At 38.1% G+C, this 18638-nt stretch overlaps 1 protein-coding gene across 2 annotated transcripts in view; it reads left to right on the forward strand.

The window, feature by feature from the left end:
- CCNY (cyclin Y) overlaps positions 1 to 9021 on the forward strand; it is a 130382-nt gene extending 121361 nt beyond the window's left edge. For both annotated transcript variants that reach the window (XM_074867782.1, XM_074867792.1), the window contains one exon: positions 6017 to 9021. In XM_074867782.1, coding sequence (XP_074723883.1) covers positions 6017 to 6133 — 117 coding nt within the window. In that variant the 3' untranslated portion in view covers positions 6134 to 9021. The remainder of the gene's footprint in view (positions 1 to 6016) is intronic.
- The last annotated feature ends 9617 nt before the right edge of the window (positions 9022 to 18638 follow it).

Consider the following 18638-nt stretch of genomic DNA (forward strand, 5'->3'; position numbering starts at 1 on the left):
GTTGCTAACTGCTTTTAACATTGCACATCTTTAATTATGTAACAGCTTTGCACTGGAGATTGCCAGTGGGTTAGAGTGAGCTTTGCATGTTCTGAAACTCCTAGTGCTCCTGTAAAACAGGCAGGCAGTACTGTACATGTTTTTGTGGGGAGAAATGCTGTGTGGGAAGGTTAATTGACTTGTTTGTGACTGTAACGGGAACAGAAAGTGGTGGAAAAAGAATCAAAGCAGATTTCACTAAAGTTGTATTTCTCATTTCTCATTGCCACCTGTATGAGTTTCAATAAGGCCAAATGCCGGGTGCTGCACTTGGGCCACAACAACCCCCAGCAGCGCTACAGGCTTTGGGAGGAGTGGCTGGAGAGCTGCCAGTCAGAGAGGGACCTGGGGGTGTTGATTGACAGCCGGCTGAACATGAGCCAGCAGTGTGCCCAGGTGGCCAAGAAGGCCCATGGCATCCTGGCTTGTATCAGAAATAGCGTGGCCAGCAGGGACAGGGAAGTGATCTTACCCCTGTACTCAGCACTGGTGAGGCCGCACCTCGATTACTGTGTTCAGTTTTGGGCCCCTCACTACAAAAAGGACATTGAATGACTCGAGCGTGTCCAGAGAAGGGCAACGAAGCTGGTGAAGGGTCTGGAGCACATGTCGTACGAGGAGCGGCTGAGGGAACTGGGGGTGTTTAGTCTGGAGAAGAGGAGGCTGAGGGGAGACCTCATCGCCCTCTACAACTACCTGAAAGGAGGTTGCAGAGAGCTGGGGATGAGTCTCTTTAACCAAGTAATGAGCGATAGGACAAGATGTAATGGCCTCTAGTTGCACCAGGGAAGGTTTAGACTGGATATTAGGAAGCATTTCTTTCCAGAACGGGTTGTTAGGCATTGGAATGGGCTGCCCAGGGCAGTGGTGGTGGAGTCCCCATCCCTGGAGGTGTTTGAGTCGGGTCGACATAGTGCTGAGGGATATGGTGTAGTTGGGAACTGTCAATGTTAGGTTAATGGTTGGACTGGATGATCTTCAAGGTCTTTTCTAACCTAGACGATTCTGTGATTCTGTGATTCATTTTTCTAAATATTCTTTCTAAATTTCTCAGACAGCTCCAATAAGAATGTAACTTAATTTTGTCTATGGAGTTTGATGTAAATTTGCATCAGATTTTTTTATTGAAGAGAATTTAAAAAAATGAAAATTCATTGGGGTTGTAATCTTAAATGAAAAGAGGTAGTTTACTAAGTTATTAGATGGTGTGTCTTGATAATAAGTGTTATTACTTGTATTAAAACTGAGTGAATTACTTTCTGATGAGAATTTAGTACACAGTGTCTCCCAACACTCTCAGTCTATATCGCACACAATGTATAACAGTGGGTTACAAATTAAGGTAACAATAGCTCCTAAAACCTTAGAAGAAAAGAAACTAGGAAATGACTGTAAATATCCAGAGAATACTGGCGGTTCTTCTGTACTAACTAAAGAGAAGGCATGTTTAGAAAGAAATAATGGAATTTTTTTTCCATTAAATCCATATTAATAAATTTTTTCCCATGTTGGGGATGGTTTGTGCTGCTAGCAGAAGTTGGCTGTAAAGTAACCCTGCTAGCCAAAGAGGATGTCTTCAGGGAAGAGGAAGAATATTTGCTGTGAAACCAACTTGGTCTACCAGCTCGTTGCCTCTGTTCTGTGGCCAGAAGGAAAGAACATGATGGGAACTGACTTGTTCTCTGGCAATACTTGGTTGTCATTAGTGTGCCCTTGAAACTAGTTGACAGCATAATTTATAGTCTAGTTCCTTGAGCACGGTTAAGCACTTAGCTTGCCAAGAGTTATCAAAATGCATTTGCAGCACTTTTCTAGGTCTCTCATGTGCTGTTCAGCCCAGAATTCTCTGTTTTTAAAACAGTTGCCTGGATTGTCAAGTGGAGTAGATGTACTACCACACAGGCTGTGATATTTTTGATACTGAGAGAAAAGCTGCAGTCTGTCATGAAAGACAACAGACTCATAGCGACTGTACATATGCAGTGGGAGGATTTGCCTTGTCTGGTAAACTGAAAGGATCATGCTCAGTCCTAAGATTTAAAACAACTTACTGACATTTGAGATCTTGAAAGGTCGTGAATAGAGAAATGGTTATGTTATAACACATTCTTTGCTACTTTTGCATTTTCAAGCTATTTTACGTTTCTAAAGCAGAAGTATTAGATCTGGCATGGCAGAATCTGCGTTGCTATTTCTGCAAATATCATGAGGTTCACATACCTGTGATGGGAAAAAAAAAAAAAACAAAAAAACCCCCCAAAAAACCCCCAACAAACCATAAGACCAGGTACAAAGCTAGTAAATACTGTTCCTGATCAAATGGAAATGCTGGACAAGATTCATCAGTACTTGTTAAAAATGACATCGCTTTCTGGAGCATCTGCAGTGGATGTTTTTCCTTATTTAATGTTTCCACAATTGCCACTTAAGAAGCAGCTTTGTCTTTTAAATGACTGAATAAAAGTAATTTTTTCTTACTTTTCATCAGCCTGTGGCCTAAAAGTGTCCTGAATTATACCAGTCCACCTAGTAGCCAGAAACCATCTTCATGAGCCCGCTTTTTTTTTCCCATTGTATGGAATCATGCAAGTTAAATATGGCAAATAACCTTTCATTAGATCATCCGGTCTGTCTGCCTGCCAATGCTGTTTGTTCCAACCAGCATATGTTGTAGTGTGTTTTCTCCTTCCTTTTAATTATGTCAAATGTCAAGGCTTCCTTTGCTTCTCCTGAGAACTATTTTCTAGTATGGGAGATTCTCCTGCCAAGAAGGTTGTTGGGTATTCAACCTTAATCCACTATTTTGTAATTTCATACTATTTTACCTGGTTATTGTCCCATGTACTGAGCTAAATATGAGTCAGATTCTGCTCTTCGGGGTAAATCCACAAAACGTGCCTACCCTATTTCTGCTTGTGATCTTGGCACTGTGCTCATTTCAAGGATAGATTTTGTAAGAGCATTTGTTAGCGCACTCCCAATTTAACTGACTGTATGTTGTGTTTTTTATTGTTAGGATAACGCTTGAGCACATAGTTCAAACCCTTTGAACTACATGCTGTATTTTCTTGACCCTAAAGTACAGAGTTCCATAGATCAAACAGATAAAAAAGAAGAGAAAAAGATGTAAATTACAAGTAGAGACAGTAGAGAACTGTCTGTATATCCCTTCAGCTTCCCACTGTCGCAGTGATTGATTGCAATCCTGCATGTTTTGTATGTTCAGAACCCTCTTAGCCAAAAAGTGAACCCTCTTAGTGCTTAGGGATATGGTGTACTTGAGAGCTGTCAATGTGAGGTTAGGGGTTGGACTAGGTGATCTTCAAGGTCTTTTCCAACCTAGATGATTCTGTGAAGTGAAGGGAGGGCAAAACTCCCCTGCTCTTTTTTCAGGAGTAACCTGATGGCTCTTCTTCTCATTTTCCATAAATTAAGGAGAAACCCCATCATCACAACTCACAACTTCTAGTTGTTCTAGTGATCTTTTTTTAACATTTTCCTTATATATAACCCTTCCAGATTTGGTCCTGTCCCTGCTAAGTTCTCTCTGGTTTGTCCATTTTTCGGGGTGTTGCAGCACTTGCAGTTGTGTGCCTTTGTGCATTCCCAGCAATGAAGCCACAGCCATCCCAGCTGCTTTTCTGCCCTGCACAAACACGTGCATGCAGCCAAAATTTATACTACTACTGCCTTTCTCCCTTCCCCTTTTTCCTTACCCTCCCCATTCACCAGTGACAGTCTCATCCAGGGCCATATAACTCAACAGAGAAACTGACTTCTAGTTCTGTACACATATATATAATGGAAGAATATATATGTATGCAATTTTGTAGCTGATCACAAATATTACAATCGAGTCCAACAAAATTTCATGATTGAATAGTGTTGCTATTTTTAAGAATGTTTTGATTTCATATGAGAAAGGATTATTCGCAACTGTCAAAAATTTCTTTTTCTAGCAATAAAAGAAACAGAAATATCTGATGACAGGAGGGTGTTTATAAGCTATTTGGATTTATTTTAACTGAAGGACAATAATAAATATTTACAATTTTCTGCTTTTGTCTTGTTTCCCGATATGTTATGCTACAGTTGACTAACTAACTTGCCAAATAGGCTCCAAATGTCAATTTTGTAAAATATTTGCAAATGAAGAGGCATCTTTAAATACAGGATTGCTTTAAACGGCAGTCATGGTGTTTCTTATCCATATGATTGATCACCAGAGACTAGAGATGCCAAATAATAAGTCCCACTTCCAAGCAAAATTTCATTTTGTCCGACCAAGTTCCAGAACAGAAATTTTCCTGTGAAACAGGAAATTTTGAAGTGATTACCTTCTCTGGCTGTTTGATGCCTAAGGTAATAGCCTGATTTGGCAGCTGAAAGAAGCTGAGCTCCACCTCAGTACACCTATTTGCCAAGCCATGCCTTGGCACATTATTTCATGATTAAACATTTTTCATTTATTGGATTTTAAAGACGATTGAATTGCATAAACTTTCTTAGTCCATTGAGTTCCTGGTTAAAGTAAATAAAATGTCATTAAGCAGTTTTAAGTGAGTTATGTGACGGACTACTAAGCAACAGGAATATTTACATTATTTTATTCTTTTGTTCTCTTCATCTGCACCAAGAAAGAAAACTGTGTTCAAGAGTGGTCTTAACAAAAGGAAATTTAGTTTCCAACTAAAAAGTAGCAAATGGTTTCTTGGTGGTGGTGGTAGGTTTTGTGTTGTTTTCGGTTTATTTTTTTTAATTTAACCGTGTTTTGTGGCTGACTTGACCAAAGCGTTAGGTGAACTTGCTCTCAGATATACAAGTCGTGTGCTTCTGTCATACCTGCCTCTGGTCTTTGCAGGACTATTAAAATTAAAGAACTCCTTCACTGCTACAACTGGAAGTAAAGGTCAGGAAAGAAAATGATGATCAGTGGAGTCAGGCTGTTTATTTGTATTACCTTGTTTTATAGTCAAACACTTGTACTGGTTTTGTTTGTACAGTACTTTTCATTAAACATCCTATCTTAAGATACCACTTAAAAGTATTACTGACTAAACAAAAGTACTGTTTTAGTTCATCTTCATTTTTAATTTGACCTTGAGTACTCCTTGCAGTGTTTTCTCTGCAGTTCTGCATGTTTGATCACCAGAGTTAACATCCCTACTGATGCCAACTGTAGTCTGTCCCAACCATATGAACTAATAGACATGCTCTTTTAGGACACAGTATATTTGTGTATATGAGATCCATAATAAATATTTGTTTTAAACTTTGCTAAAAACAGTAGAAGAAACATAAAACGTTAACTCCAGTGTAGTATAATAGGAGTCGACATTCAAATAATGTTTGTCTCTCTCTTTAAAGGGTTTTTAACATTTCTATCTATCTTTAATGCAAATTAAATTATTCTGAATATGAGTTATGTTTTCCACTGGCACCATGTAAGATAGCCTGATCACATAGGGATCACCATCTCCTTCCAAAAGTCAAGTAAACATCAGCTCTGTAAGAGAAAAATATAATTGCTACAAGACTTTTTAGGAAATAAAAAAAATTAAGAGCCATCCTTGATATAAATTCTCTAAATATACTTACAATTTCTGGAATTGTTTTGTTAAGCTTTCCACAATTCTTCCAGAGTGAAGTGCTATATGTGAGTTACCATATAGCGGTGTGTAAGCATTGTCAGCTACCTCCATGACATTGTTGATGGTTAAACCTGTAAAGAAAAGACTTGGAATATGCTGAGTCCTTCAAAAGCAGCTGTGGTGGGCAATGCAATGTCAGTGTGTTTCTTTCTTTTAAGATTAATGAAATGAGAAAGAGGATTTGGGGAGAAGCCCTTAACATGTTTTGCTTAATGAAGTGACTTTTTGTAATTGTACCTATATGTAGAAATCTGCATGTAGTTTTATTTTACCTGTACAGCCTGGTCAATGCAATTGAGGGTTTTTTTCATTCTTTTGTCTTACAGGCCATTTCCCGCTTGTGTGAAGATAAATATAAGGACTTCAGGAAAGCTGCAAAGAAACGGTCAGTCAGTGCTGACAATCTGACTGTGGTTAGATGGTCCCCTGCTATTATCTCCTAACAGAGGAGACTGGAATATTCCTACGGACGTACTGTTTCATCCATCCATTTTGGGGGGAGTGGTCTGGGGGCGGGGGGATAAAGAAAAAAGACTTTTGCTTTTTTTTTTTTTATTTTTAAATCTGTCGAGCTGCCTTTACAGTGCCTCCCCATTGTGTAGCACACAAGTAAAATACCTAGTGGAAGGAGAAATGGAGAAATCGCTGTTTGGGAGAGAAGATGGGCATCAATTTTCTTCTCACTTTTGCAAAGAGCTTTACCTTTCTTATGAGGAAACAGCAAATCAGGTGCTTGGAAGAAGAAACAAAAAACTGAAGTAGAGGCAGAAAAATATTTAAGAACTGTGCCATTTTCTAATGTGCTGTATTCATGAAGAGAAATGGCAGCATGAAAACAAACCATGTAGTCAGATGACTGTGCACTAGAGGAATGAAGTTGGGAGAGTTCCATCTTAAAGGTTTCTCTTAATATCTTTTTTATTTTTTGTTGGTTTTTGCATTCCTCATTGCTGCTTCCCAAGATAAATTCTTCCCCTTGCACAGCAGCAAATACGAAGTCTGTATTTACAGTAGCACAAGCCCCTGAATAAATAGCATTGGGTTTTTTCACTGCACTTTTCTCTGTAAGCTGTCTTATTAGCATTATTCTTCGTAATTATTATGCATATGTTATATTTCTTGTATGCCTTTTCTTGTATTTCAAAAGAGAGAACTTGACCATAGTGCTGAACCAAAAGTGTGTACAGGGATCAGAAGATCTTCGTAATTTCATGATGTGTTTTATTTATAGTATACTTGGGTGCGTGTGCCTTCCTAAGTTCTTGGAATCATTTATTTTTCCTTAATATAAAGATACAGTTATTAAAGTATTCAGATGATGATGATAAGACTTGGGCCAAATCTCTGAAATTTGCAACAGATCTTGTGATCCTTTTTGCAGATTTTCATAGCATTAGAAGTTTAGCAGAATTCATTTTGAGGGAGGTTTTTTTTTTATGTGGCCTGACTAGTTCATTCCTTCACCTCCAGGTCCATTGTTGCAAGCAATATTCTCAATTTTTATATGTTTACTTTAAATCAAAGTAAGTCTCTTTATATAAAATAAAAAATAATAAAAAAAATTGTTCCAGTGTGAAGGCCTGTAGAAGAGCAGAATGGAAATCTTAACAAGGTATTTGTCACATGTAGATTCGATTTTGAAGCTAAAATACAAACCCTCATGTTTTTCAGTGTAGGTGCTTGTAGAAATTAAGAGTAACCGAACTGTGAACATAATTTTCAACCCTGATTATTATGCTCTTCTGTTGTTGTTAGTAGTTCCCTCTTACTGTGGCTGTTGCCCCCTTGGAATCTGTAAGAACCTTTTATAGAACATAACTTGTCAGTATAAGCATATTTGCATTATAACGCCCCAGGGTGTTCCCCGCCCCTTTTATTTTTGCACAGTTTAGAAAGATATAGCTGGAAACTCTCAGTTCCCTGAAATCCTTTCTTTGCGACTATCGCTGAAATGAATGGCAACAGACGTCCCGGATTTATGCACTACTGTGGTAAACCATAAAGATTCCATATTTGTTTTATTAAGCCCTATGGGCTTGTAGCAAACCTAGGGGCCCAGAAATGCACACTTGACTTCCAGTGCAGTGCTAATCCGATGCCTCTGGGCAGAGAGGCACTGACAGGATTGAAGTAGTAATACCAAACAGTTTTCTGTTAACTTTCTAATGTGATTTGTATAGTTTGAGACATGAAGGTTTTGTCCATAAATTCTCCTGATGTCCTTTGGGCCTTTAAAATCTAATTCTCATCACTTCTTGTTGTGCCAATGCATCAGAACTGTGAGTATCCAAGTCCATTTTCCCCTTGAACATGGAATGTAAGGAAAGTCTTTATAATAATACAAATGCAAATCACAGCATTTGAAACCTCTTTACAGATAGTATCAAAAGGAACATTTTCAGAGCATTTGAAATTCATCCTTTATAAGCATAAATTTAGGCTTTAAAAAATACGTAAAATATTTTGATTTATCAACACTTTGCTAAACTGTTTTCCATTTACTTGATATCAGGAATATTGGTTTTATCCATTTCTGGGTGATAGAGGTATGAACTTTGGATTATGTAAAGATCTCAATGCATCTACTATAATTTTTGTGAAGTTTATTAAACTACTTTAAAGATTGTATAGTCTATTTATTGTATGTATGTACATACAGTCTGATACTTTAAAAAGTGGATTCCGTAAAACCTGGCTCAGTCTTGTTTAGACTATTGAATATCGTTTTAGCCTTGTGCACTGGACTCTACCTCTGTATAGGAGAATTTTCCATATTCTTAATTAGTACTGATTCTGTGATTAACTTGGTTATGTTTCTTGCACTAAGAATTAAAAAAAAATCTGCTGTAAGTGTGGATTTTTTCTTTAGTTTAAGTTTTGCCATATGAATCCTCTACATTTAGATGGATGTTTCTTTCCTTCATGGTTATAGGATAATTCTTTGCTTTTTCTTCTGGTTTGTTCCAGGGTTGCCAAAAAATACAGTACCTGTCAGTAAATCTTAATGAGTGTCTTTTGTTTGCAAGGTATTGTATACCATGTAATTAAAAATGAAATATTGTTTAGGATTATGTTGTGTTTAGTGTAGTTTTTTAAGCATTACTGTATGGAAAATGCCATTGCAAGGTTAGAGAATCACCCGAGGTGTGAGAAGGGAGGAGAACCAAATAGTGTTTTAATTAACAGCACAAATACATTGTGTTTTTCATTTCAGAACCTGAAACTAAAGTTGCTGTAAATGTTTTCTGGATTAAGGTTTTCATTATTGCTTTGGTCACCGTCTCAGAAACGAAAAGGTGTAGGAGATGTAATAAACCTGTCCCTTCAAGCATCATTGTCTTAATGAATTATTTTTACATGTTGAGCCAGTGGGCCATTCATTTGGTCATTTATGCATTGGTAATTGGATAAATATTTGAAAAAGGCATCTTGTAAGGGTTTTTATTCATGCGTCCCTCTGCAGCCCAGAGATTTTTCCCTGATTATTCTTTCCATCTGCAGACTTGTTTGTATTTCATTTTTTGTTTATATTTCATTTTTTGTCAGTGATATATATCATTCTGACAGACTCTGTTCTTTGGCACTGAGAACACTGGAGTCACATGATAAAGTGCAAAAAGAAGAAAAAGGTCAAACTGCCTTTTCAATCTTCCACAAGCCCTATCAGTCTTTCAAATGGTACATGTTTTCTATTGCTAAAAATATACAAAAACCTGTCCCATAGCAGGGTAATGGTATCCTTTTCAATAATTGTATTTTTTATTTATCTTTTTTATTTTTATGAGAGAGATCAGCATATATGGCTTAGTTTCCCTTAGCTTATTTAGCTTAGTTTATCATGTAAACTAAAAACATGATGAAAGATCTGTTTACATTTATGGAGCCTTGGTTCAGATTTTGTTTTTTAACACCCCTTTCTCTACTTCCTAGCTTTCCTAATGCCAGAAACCTTAGATATAACCTAAAGATTAGAAGTAGAAAAAAACCTCATCAGAAAAGGGTGATGGTGTATTGGTGGCAGATGACAAAGTGACATCTGGTAGTGTTGGCTATATATAAAAATAGCAGTACGTGGGAGGGGGGATAGAGGAATTGAAAGGGCAGAACCAGAAAAAACCCCAAAGCCTTAACAGCTGAAGCAACAAATTATTTACAGTCATCCTTTGTTGGTAACGAACACTGCATTTTCCAATGACATGTTTAAGCTACTAACTGAAGTGCTGCACATCCACTGCAGACTCATGCTGCTCTGTGCTTCTGCGTGGTCTTAGTAAGGAATTCACTTGACCTGGCTTTTAGCACTTTCCTCGCTGCTGTTTCAAACACATTTCTGTAATCAGAATATTATTCCTTTTTGCTTGAATTGACAGTTGTTGAAAACATCTGCCTGCCTCTGCAGTGTAGTGCCCACTTAGCATCTCTAACAAGTTCTAAGAAAAAAACCTCAAATATAAACACAAACACAAATATAAACACATTTTTTGAATGTGACCTAGATGTATACAGAAATGTTAGTATTTACACCTAAAGCGCAGTAAGTGACTTTCTACAGTTTCTGTTTTTTCTCTTCAACTGAACTACAGCTTGAGAAAACCTAATGAGAGTTTGAGCTGCATAAACCAAAGGTAATAATAGAAGATATGTAGCAACCGGTTAGGAGACAATGCTTTAAAAAAGGAAACAAGATTTAGAAGAAAAGCTGCTGATCATAAGGAAACCAGAAGTGGTAGCAGACATAGATTATGATGCTGAAAGTGATTGTTTCATAGTGTGTATGAACCTGCTTTTCTGGGTCCTCTTATGAGAATCCACAAAAAGTGACTGGGGAATCCCAGAACCACAGCTTGCAAATGGCTGAATGCATTAGCCAAGAAAGCCGTGCTTGAGTTTACTTCTGTTGCCTGGACTGGGTCATCAGGCTCTTCCCATTAAAGAAAGAAGCAACAGGATGGCAGATTGAAGAAAGGCAGGTGACAGAGCAGTACAAATAGACTGTATTTCTTGTGTTCCTTCTAGAATGGTTGATGCAATTTGATGTGAAAAGAGAGTTGTTTTTTCATGCCTTTTACACTGTGTGTAATGTGTTTCAGCATTATCCATGGAGACTTTCAACTGTTACAGCTGGAGATACTCTTTGGTGATGGTAGGCTAAACTAAGCAAGCTTCTTGGTGTGGTGACAGGTGATAGTATAGCTACATTTCCCATATGAGTTGTCAGGAATCTCTGTAAAGAGTTTGTAAAGCTCACTCAAGGCGTGGACAGTATCTTTTGTGAAGATGTCAATGGAGTCTACAGTCTGAGAGCAGCAAACAACAACAAAATGTCGAAAACTGTATTTGTGAAATACGATTTCACAATGTACTTGCATAATTTACGTAATGTACTTCCATAATTTACTTTCAGACCTTTTTTCCTTGCATCTCCTATACTTAGACTGGGGTGCTGTGGTAACTAATGCAGTAAAGCTATAGCTAGAAAATTTTTGCAACTAACACTGCTGCCCCCTTTGAATTCACTGGCAGTGAAGCACATCCTCAAAAGGCAGGTGAAGACTTACTCATGTGACATCAGGACTTTACTAACCAGGTGTTAGAGTAAGACACCTCCTTCACGTAAGAGATTCTACAGCACACTTAAGTCTAGACCTAATTCTTCTCTTATCTGTATGTTTTCTTGCTTCACTGCCTCTGGGTTTTCATGCCCCTTTATTTCAGACATTAGTACATATTACTCTCCATGGAAACAGTATCTTGGGAACTGGCAGCTGTGATACACCTGCTGCCTTATATTTAAACAATACAGATCATCCTGTGACCACATACTTCTCTTTCATCTATTTCAGGCAAGCTAGGCATCCTTCTGTGGAAAAAGGAGAGGCCAAAAAGATGAAGATTGGTGTGCTAGAAGGGTTATGAGGCAGAATTAGGTATGCATAGTTTTAAAATAAACCAGGAAATGAAGGCAGGCAAATGTACTTGTATTTTCTGTGGTGTTAATACCAGAAAGCATTAATGATACTTTAAGCGTGGTGATGATAAATTTCTTGGGCAAGGAGTTTGAGGGATAATTGGATCCCTTCAACAGGACAGGATATGCAGATTGTACTGCCATAAATTCCAGGAAGAGGAAGACCAGGTTGTACTGAACAAAATGCCACAGAAGTAACACATAAAATATATACACCAAATAATCTTGAATGTCATGCATTAGAATTGCAGGACTATTTTAGTGTTGACACACCATCCAGCAGTGTTTGGAAGGATTGGTGGTCACCTTACTTACATAATTACATCTTGCTCCTTTTGTGGCCTTAAAGTAAAAAGTCATCCTGTGCATGCAAAAGCTTAGCACACTTTATAAAGTACTAGAATAGAATCAGTAATATTTGGAGGTAGACTTTACAAAAAAAAAATAAAGGTAGAAGAGCACGTGTTAAGAACAAAAGCTGCTGGGGGGAATTTGGTGGTGCTGTGGGGCTTCATCAGTATGAACATTGTGTAAAGAGAGTCTCCTGCTTGTGACACCACCTAGTACGTGTCAATGACACTTTTGAAGTCACAGGGTGAGAGGGTGAGAAGAATTGCAGACATACACACAAGCAACCCCAAGTCCATTGTTGTAGTTAAAGTAATTCTGCATTAGCACTAGCAGAATTGTGAACAGAGATGGAAAATTATCTTCTAACTTCTTCATGTAGTTGCTTTGCACAGAAGTGAAAATGGTTTAAATGTCCAACTCGCCACCAGCATTTGTAATGTTAAATGTTTAGCTTACTTATTACTGCCAACAAGTATGTATCTTACATTTTACCATAGGAATTAGTCTACAGTTAGACTGTAATCTTTAATGGTGCTTTATAGGGCACCAATTCTAAATCTCTCCTCTTAAGAAACTAGAAAAATTATTCTTGTAACCTAGGAAAATAGGTATATCTTGATATTTTTTGAATAAAGTGATCTTCCAGATCTGCTTGGATTTAAGGCTTTGGATCAATGATTTCTTCAGCTGAACAGAAATAACCACTACAAAGCATAAAGCAGCAGTATTGACTTAATCGAGAGAAATTATGGTCATGTCACCCTGACACCAAGCTTCAGTGAACAAAGGACTGGCCTGATTCTCTGCTTCCCCGTTTTAACAATGAATCTACTTCTGAATTTCAGTGAAACATCTTCATCTAGACCATGAAATCACGTTTTTTCTGTGGTGGCTTGTCATTACGGTACATCAGAAAGGCTTTTTTTTTGTTCTGCTCAGTTTTGCTGGCATGTGGCAAAACAAAGTCGCTCTGCTCCTGAAAGCCTGCAGACAGCTAAACCATGCATTAGCTAGATCTGTGTGCTTAGATACCTGAGTCCTGGCTGTGACATTTTTCCTTTAACTTTTCTAAAGAATTTTCCTTTAGAAAAAGAAAGCAGGGCCAGAAATCAGTTGTGAGTTTTCTCTGAAATACATAGATTGCAAATCAACATTAATTTTTCCATTTCAGATTTTTTTTTTATAATTTCAGATTTGAGCTGAATTTTCCTTGACAAACAATTTCAGTACATGAGTGTGTGTGCAAGCATTTATTTTTGGTATTAATTGCATTAGATAAGGAATTTATATGGCAGTTGCTAATAGAAAAAACAATTATTTTAAATGTCATTTGAACGTGTTGTTTGCCCCCCTGAGGAATGCATTTGTCTGGATTCTTTGACTTACTAAGAATAGGTAAATCCGATGATACAAGATTGCAGGTTTTGGCACTGTCCCCTTCATCTTGTAACATGAACAATGAACTTTTTACAAATTACGGTATGAATGGAAAGCTTCAGAGAATTGGGGGAATGGGGAACTGAGGAAAACTGGAACTTTGATTTCTTCAACACACTTGCTAATATCTATCTCCCTCAGCTTTTCTTCTTCATAAGGTGTCCTTAACAGCTTCAGCATGTTAAGAGTGGATGTAATGTATTCTCCTGCATGCAGAAATGCTCAGGATTTGAACAGAAAACCCCAACCCTCATCAACCCTTTTTAAGACTTGAGGTGAGTTCCCAGGAAAGTCAGGCTGAAATGCAATGTAAAATGGAAATCTAGGGGAGCAATTGAAGAGGATCTCTTGGGGCAGTGGAAAAGGCCCACAGGCAGAGCGTCGGCACCTATGCCGAGGAAGTAGGCGAGGAGGTTGAGCTTCCCACCGCACCACACCACACATTCCTCACGCTCGGCCTTGCAGCTAAAATCCTGAGCTGCCACCCGACTCCTTCTCCTGGGCATTGAAAACATCTAATTCTGCAGATCCATGCTGGTTTGTGTTGTCAGCTTATGTACACACTGTGTTTAAGTGAAATTGGGTCTGTATAATTAGGCAGCCCCAGTGCATCTCTAACCTAACATATATTTGCAGCTGTTTCTCGCAGCATCAGTCTACAGAGATCGTCTTGCGCGCGCCTGACCTCTCTCAGTGCCGTGCCTGTCACCACGGGCTCTGCTGGCGTCTCAGGACCCTGCATGCTGACCCAAGCTCCTGGCATTTTCAGGCAGACCTAATCTGGTCTTCTCCCTGCTCCAGTAGCTGACACTTGTATTAGCAGCAAGGCTACTTTTGGTGTTAGATTGTGTAGATCATTGGTAACATTGAATTTGGAGGTTACATCAGGAATTATGAAATCTTTCTTTTGTATTTCAGAGCAGAGCAGGATTGTTAGCCAGCGAGTTTTCTTCGGTTTATTCATCTGCACATACATCAACAGTGCATATAGTCGTTTTTGTGCATTACATCAGTAAACACCCAGGGGAGATGGAAGTCTCATCGAGTACAATTGTGTAATAACCACCTGTCCCAAGAACAGAGAGAGTTGAACTGTAACACCGAGCTCACATCAGGCACTGTTAGATACTTACAGTTACTTTATCAGCATTAGAGGAGTTGAAACCTCTAAACCTGGGGGATGAATCATGTAATTGCTGAAGGTAGGAAGAGTAAGAGGCACACTACTTGAAGTGAAATTACTGTTGCCGCCTTCTGGGCATCACAGTCTGGGACAGGAATTCCTGCAGATCAGAAATAGGTGTCTGGGGGATTCTGCCACAAACCACTAAGTGGAGCATTAGTCAATATGTAAGTAACCATAACATTAAACAGTAAGTGAAAAACTTTTAAGTCCTCCTGACTGTCTTCAGTGTGGAGAAACAACAGTATTACTGCAGGGGAATGCAGTTTAAACATGTTCTGAAGGACTCATGCTGGTTTTTAAATATATAAGATGTTATAACCTTCCAAAGTTCTGTATTTTTGCAGGTAAGTTAATTTGATAATTGAAGGAAAGATTAATTGTCTAGATATACATAAACATGACATAAGTTCATTTGTCACGTACCTAAAAGAATACAGTTAAGTTCGAGAATGCAGTATTTAGTAATTCATAGGATTGGTTTCCCAGAAATGAAAACACCATGGGAAAATTGAGTGGGTTAAAGTACTTAAACAACTGTGCTTTGAGGTGTTTCCTAAGACTTTTTGGATGCCCTAAATATTTTTTCCCATGAAGGGAAATGAAGACAGTGAAAAGAGAAAAAAGCAAAATGTAACAAATTGGGGAAAAAAACAGGGAAACAAGCAGTTCACAAGGGAATATATCTGTAAGTATCTGTGGCTAGTTATAAGAACTAAGACAATTTTAAAATGTGCCAGGAAAACAGTAATTGGTAGCAATTTTGTGGATTAGATTGAAATGGCAAAGTATCTGTCATAATGCAGAAGAGGCAAAAAGATGGAGCTAGTAGTCCTGTTTTGTCTTTGCACGCTGTGTTCTTGCCTTGTTGTAGTAATGAGATTTCATTTCTATTATCGGTACTAAAGAATTTCAGTGGAAGCTATTTGATATCTTGGAGTGGGCAAAATCACTTTACCCAGATAAACTGAAAAGTTTTGCTGGGCAAAACTTGGCTGGCTGGAGACGTTTCTCAAGTCTGGGGGGGAAGCTACCTTTGGAACAAAACTTAAGAAGTGTAAGTCTAGAAACGCAAGGTAGTTTAATCTGCTTTTGTCCTGGGCACAGCTAATGGAAATGCTGAAGGGCCGTGCAAGTGGTGGGTAAGTAAATGGAACGTAATCAGTAATCCCTGCTGTTTCATGGAAAATAGACTGTCAGACTAGCTTTTAAAAACAAATCAAAACACGTTATTAGTAAGGATGGTAGAGAAAGACTTCTTACATGCTTTTATGGGTAAGACTACCAATATATTCATTTGAATCATATTAAAGTATTTGCTGTACGTTTTTGTGCATGTTATAGCCTAGACTGTCTCCAGAAGCTGTAATGCTTCTTGGCTTCCTTCAATAGCATGAACCATGTAGGACTTGAGGAATCCCTTGCTTTTCCACTCAGTTCTCCAATAATCAGCTAGTGGGAGATGTCTGCAGCAGTGCATTCCCAAGAGCTTTGATTGTAAAAGCTTTGATAGCTGAAAACCAAATAGCTTACCAATAAAAATAGCTGCTACCAGTACAAAGCCTACAATTATGTGTATCAGCACTGTTGGTCAGCAGCTCCATGCCAGGCTGAACACAAGAATGAGACGGGATGTATTTCATCTCCCCTTGCCTAAACAGGACCCGAAGCAGGACCAAATTGGCTTCGTTATCCATTTGTGCCCTGGTTTACATTCCTGGCAAAATTTCCTTATTGCTCTCTGCTTTGGCCCAAATAGGACGCTTGATGATGTACCTCCTGTGTGAGATTTCCAGGCCCCTGGACCCCGCTGGGAGATGGCCCTGGGGAGGTGAGCGGTGCTGGTGGGCTCCCAGCTGCAGCCTGCCTTGGGGATGGGGTCCTGCAGGGAAATCCACCCTTGGTGATTCTCATCTGTTTTCTTCTGCTCTCTAAAACACCAGAATAAATCCTTCAGGATCCATGTTACCCTTTTGGGGTTATAGTAAAAATTTTCAATGGCATAAATGAGAGTCAGGTATTGAACTCCTATTCGTTTTATTAAAGACTAGCCATCAAGCTGAAGTTTATGATGCATTTCTCTTTAAAACAAAAAATCCTGGTTGATACAATATATTAAGTATGAATACTATTGCAGTTTAAAAGGGAATTCCTTGTGTACTGCCCAGTGTGCTTCACGTTCATTAACAATGATTATTAAAAATGCTCTTTGGGAGAAAACAAAACAGAAACCATGGAAACTGTAGGCAACTAGCCAGGTAGGTCTGTATTGTGAAGCAAAGGTTTGAGGGGGAGGAATTCAAATCCTGAGATTATAATTTTCTTTTCCCCCGTATTGTGGAGGTTGGCCTAGCTACAGTTTGTTTAAAGTACTTTTTACAAGGCCATGTTAAACTTTAATAAACAAACTATTAGCAGGTCAGAGATTAAGGTCAAAACAAGTCTCATAAAATCAAGATAAGGTTCAAAAACTCATTTATGTATTGTCCTATAAATGATATCCTATGGCTAGATGTACATACATAAATTGTACATCCTGATATTGATGTAAGAAATCTAATTTTTTTCCCTAGTAGTTTATGAGTAGCGACTATGAGGAATATTAGATTTTTCCTTCATTGTTCTTCAAACACAGTTGAAGATCAGAGTCTCTCATTGTGAAACTATGATGACAGTACACATTATTTTAGACAGAAATACACTTTTGGTAAAGGATTTTATTTTGCACAGGATACAGCTGATACAGCTTTTTGGGGGATTTAAAGTCATATTTTCAAGATGTAGATGAGATTTAAAAGAATGTACCTTTTGACTTCTGCATGGGAATGAATTTAACTTGAAAACAACATTTTTTCACATGCAAGAAGAAATCCACAGTCTGTACTGGCTGCAGTGATTCCTGAGGTTTAAACTGTATGTAAAATGGGAGGGGGGGGGGGGGGAAATCGCATTTCTCTTTTCAGTTCCCCTCTTTCATTTCTGTGTCAGTTTAGCCTTTTCCCCATGGTGCCCAGTGCTTGGTTTGAATGACCATGTAGTTACAATTCATCTGTCTGTAGTGAAAGAAAAAGCGGGGTCAGTGTTCAGTAACGGAGACCACAGTATAGGTTTTGTTTCTTAAAATGATCAGCAACGAAATACATGAAGGTGTAAAGAACTCTTATTTTAATTCCACAGCAGCTGCCTGTATGTTAAATCTGAGATGACAGATTTATTTACTGATATCCAGAATGGACCCAATAACCACGTTTTTGTGCATGTTGAAAACAGAGATCTATTTGCTCTCCACAAACCTAGCAATGTTCATACTGAGAAATGATAGCATATAAGTACTAAATTTAAAGCATAGTCAGCCAAAGATATTCTTGCCATCCTCTGTGTATTATGAAATCTATTTCCCAATCACTTAAGGCATTTTTCTTATTTAAACAATTTCTATGATATCAGCACGCCATGCTTTTTGCCTGCCTGACCATTGCAAGGTTTGGACCTGCTTGAGTGAAGAACTCAGCTTCTCATCGTTGTCAGGTGATGGGTACTAATGAAACATGCAATCACCAGCTTCATCATAAAATACAGGATCCCAAAACTTTCCAACCTGTGCAAAAAGGTAAGGTGTAAAACTCAGTGTCAAATGTTAAGTGCAAAATTTAAAAAATAGCTGGAACATTTCTTATACTAGATTTTCTTTGAGTTACAGCAGAGCAAATTTCAGTAATAATGTCATGTGCTTGTGTAACTACCTATTTCAATATGAGTTAAGAAGCTATTAATAATGTGCTTTTGAAAATCCCATGGACTCACTTTGTACTTTTGCTACTTAGTAAAATTACATACTTTTGAAGAAATTGGCCCTGAGCTCCTGAATAGGCATATACTTCCCATTACTTAATTTCCCTTCAGATCAGTCTTGAAATGTTTTGAGTTCTTGGTTCAATAGCTTTAAGGTTGCTGAACCAAAGTCTGAAGGAGAGCTGCTTATTCTATTAGCCGTCCTCTTAGAAGCAGG

Source organism: Strix uralensis, chromosome 1 (assembly GCF_047716275.1).
Source record: "Strix uralensis isolate ZFMK-TIS-50842 chromosome 1, bStrUra1, whole genome shotgun sequence".
Taxonomy (NCBI): domain Eukaryota; kingdom Metazoa; phylum Chordata; class Aves; order Strigiformes; family Strigidae; genus Strix; species Strix uralensis.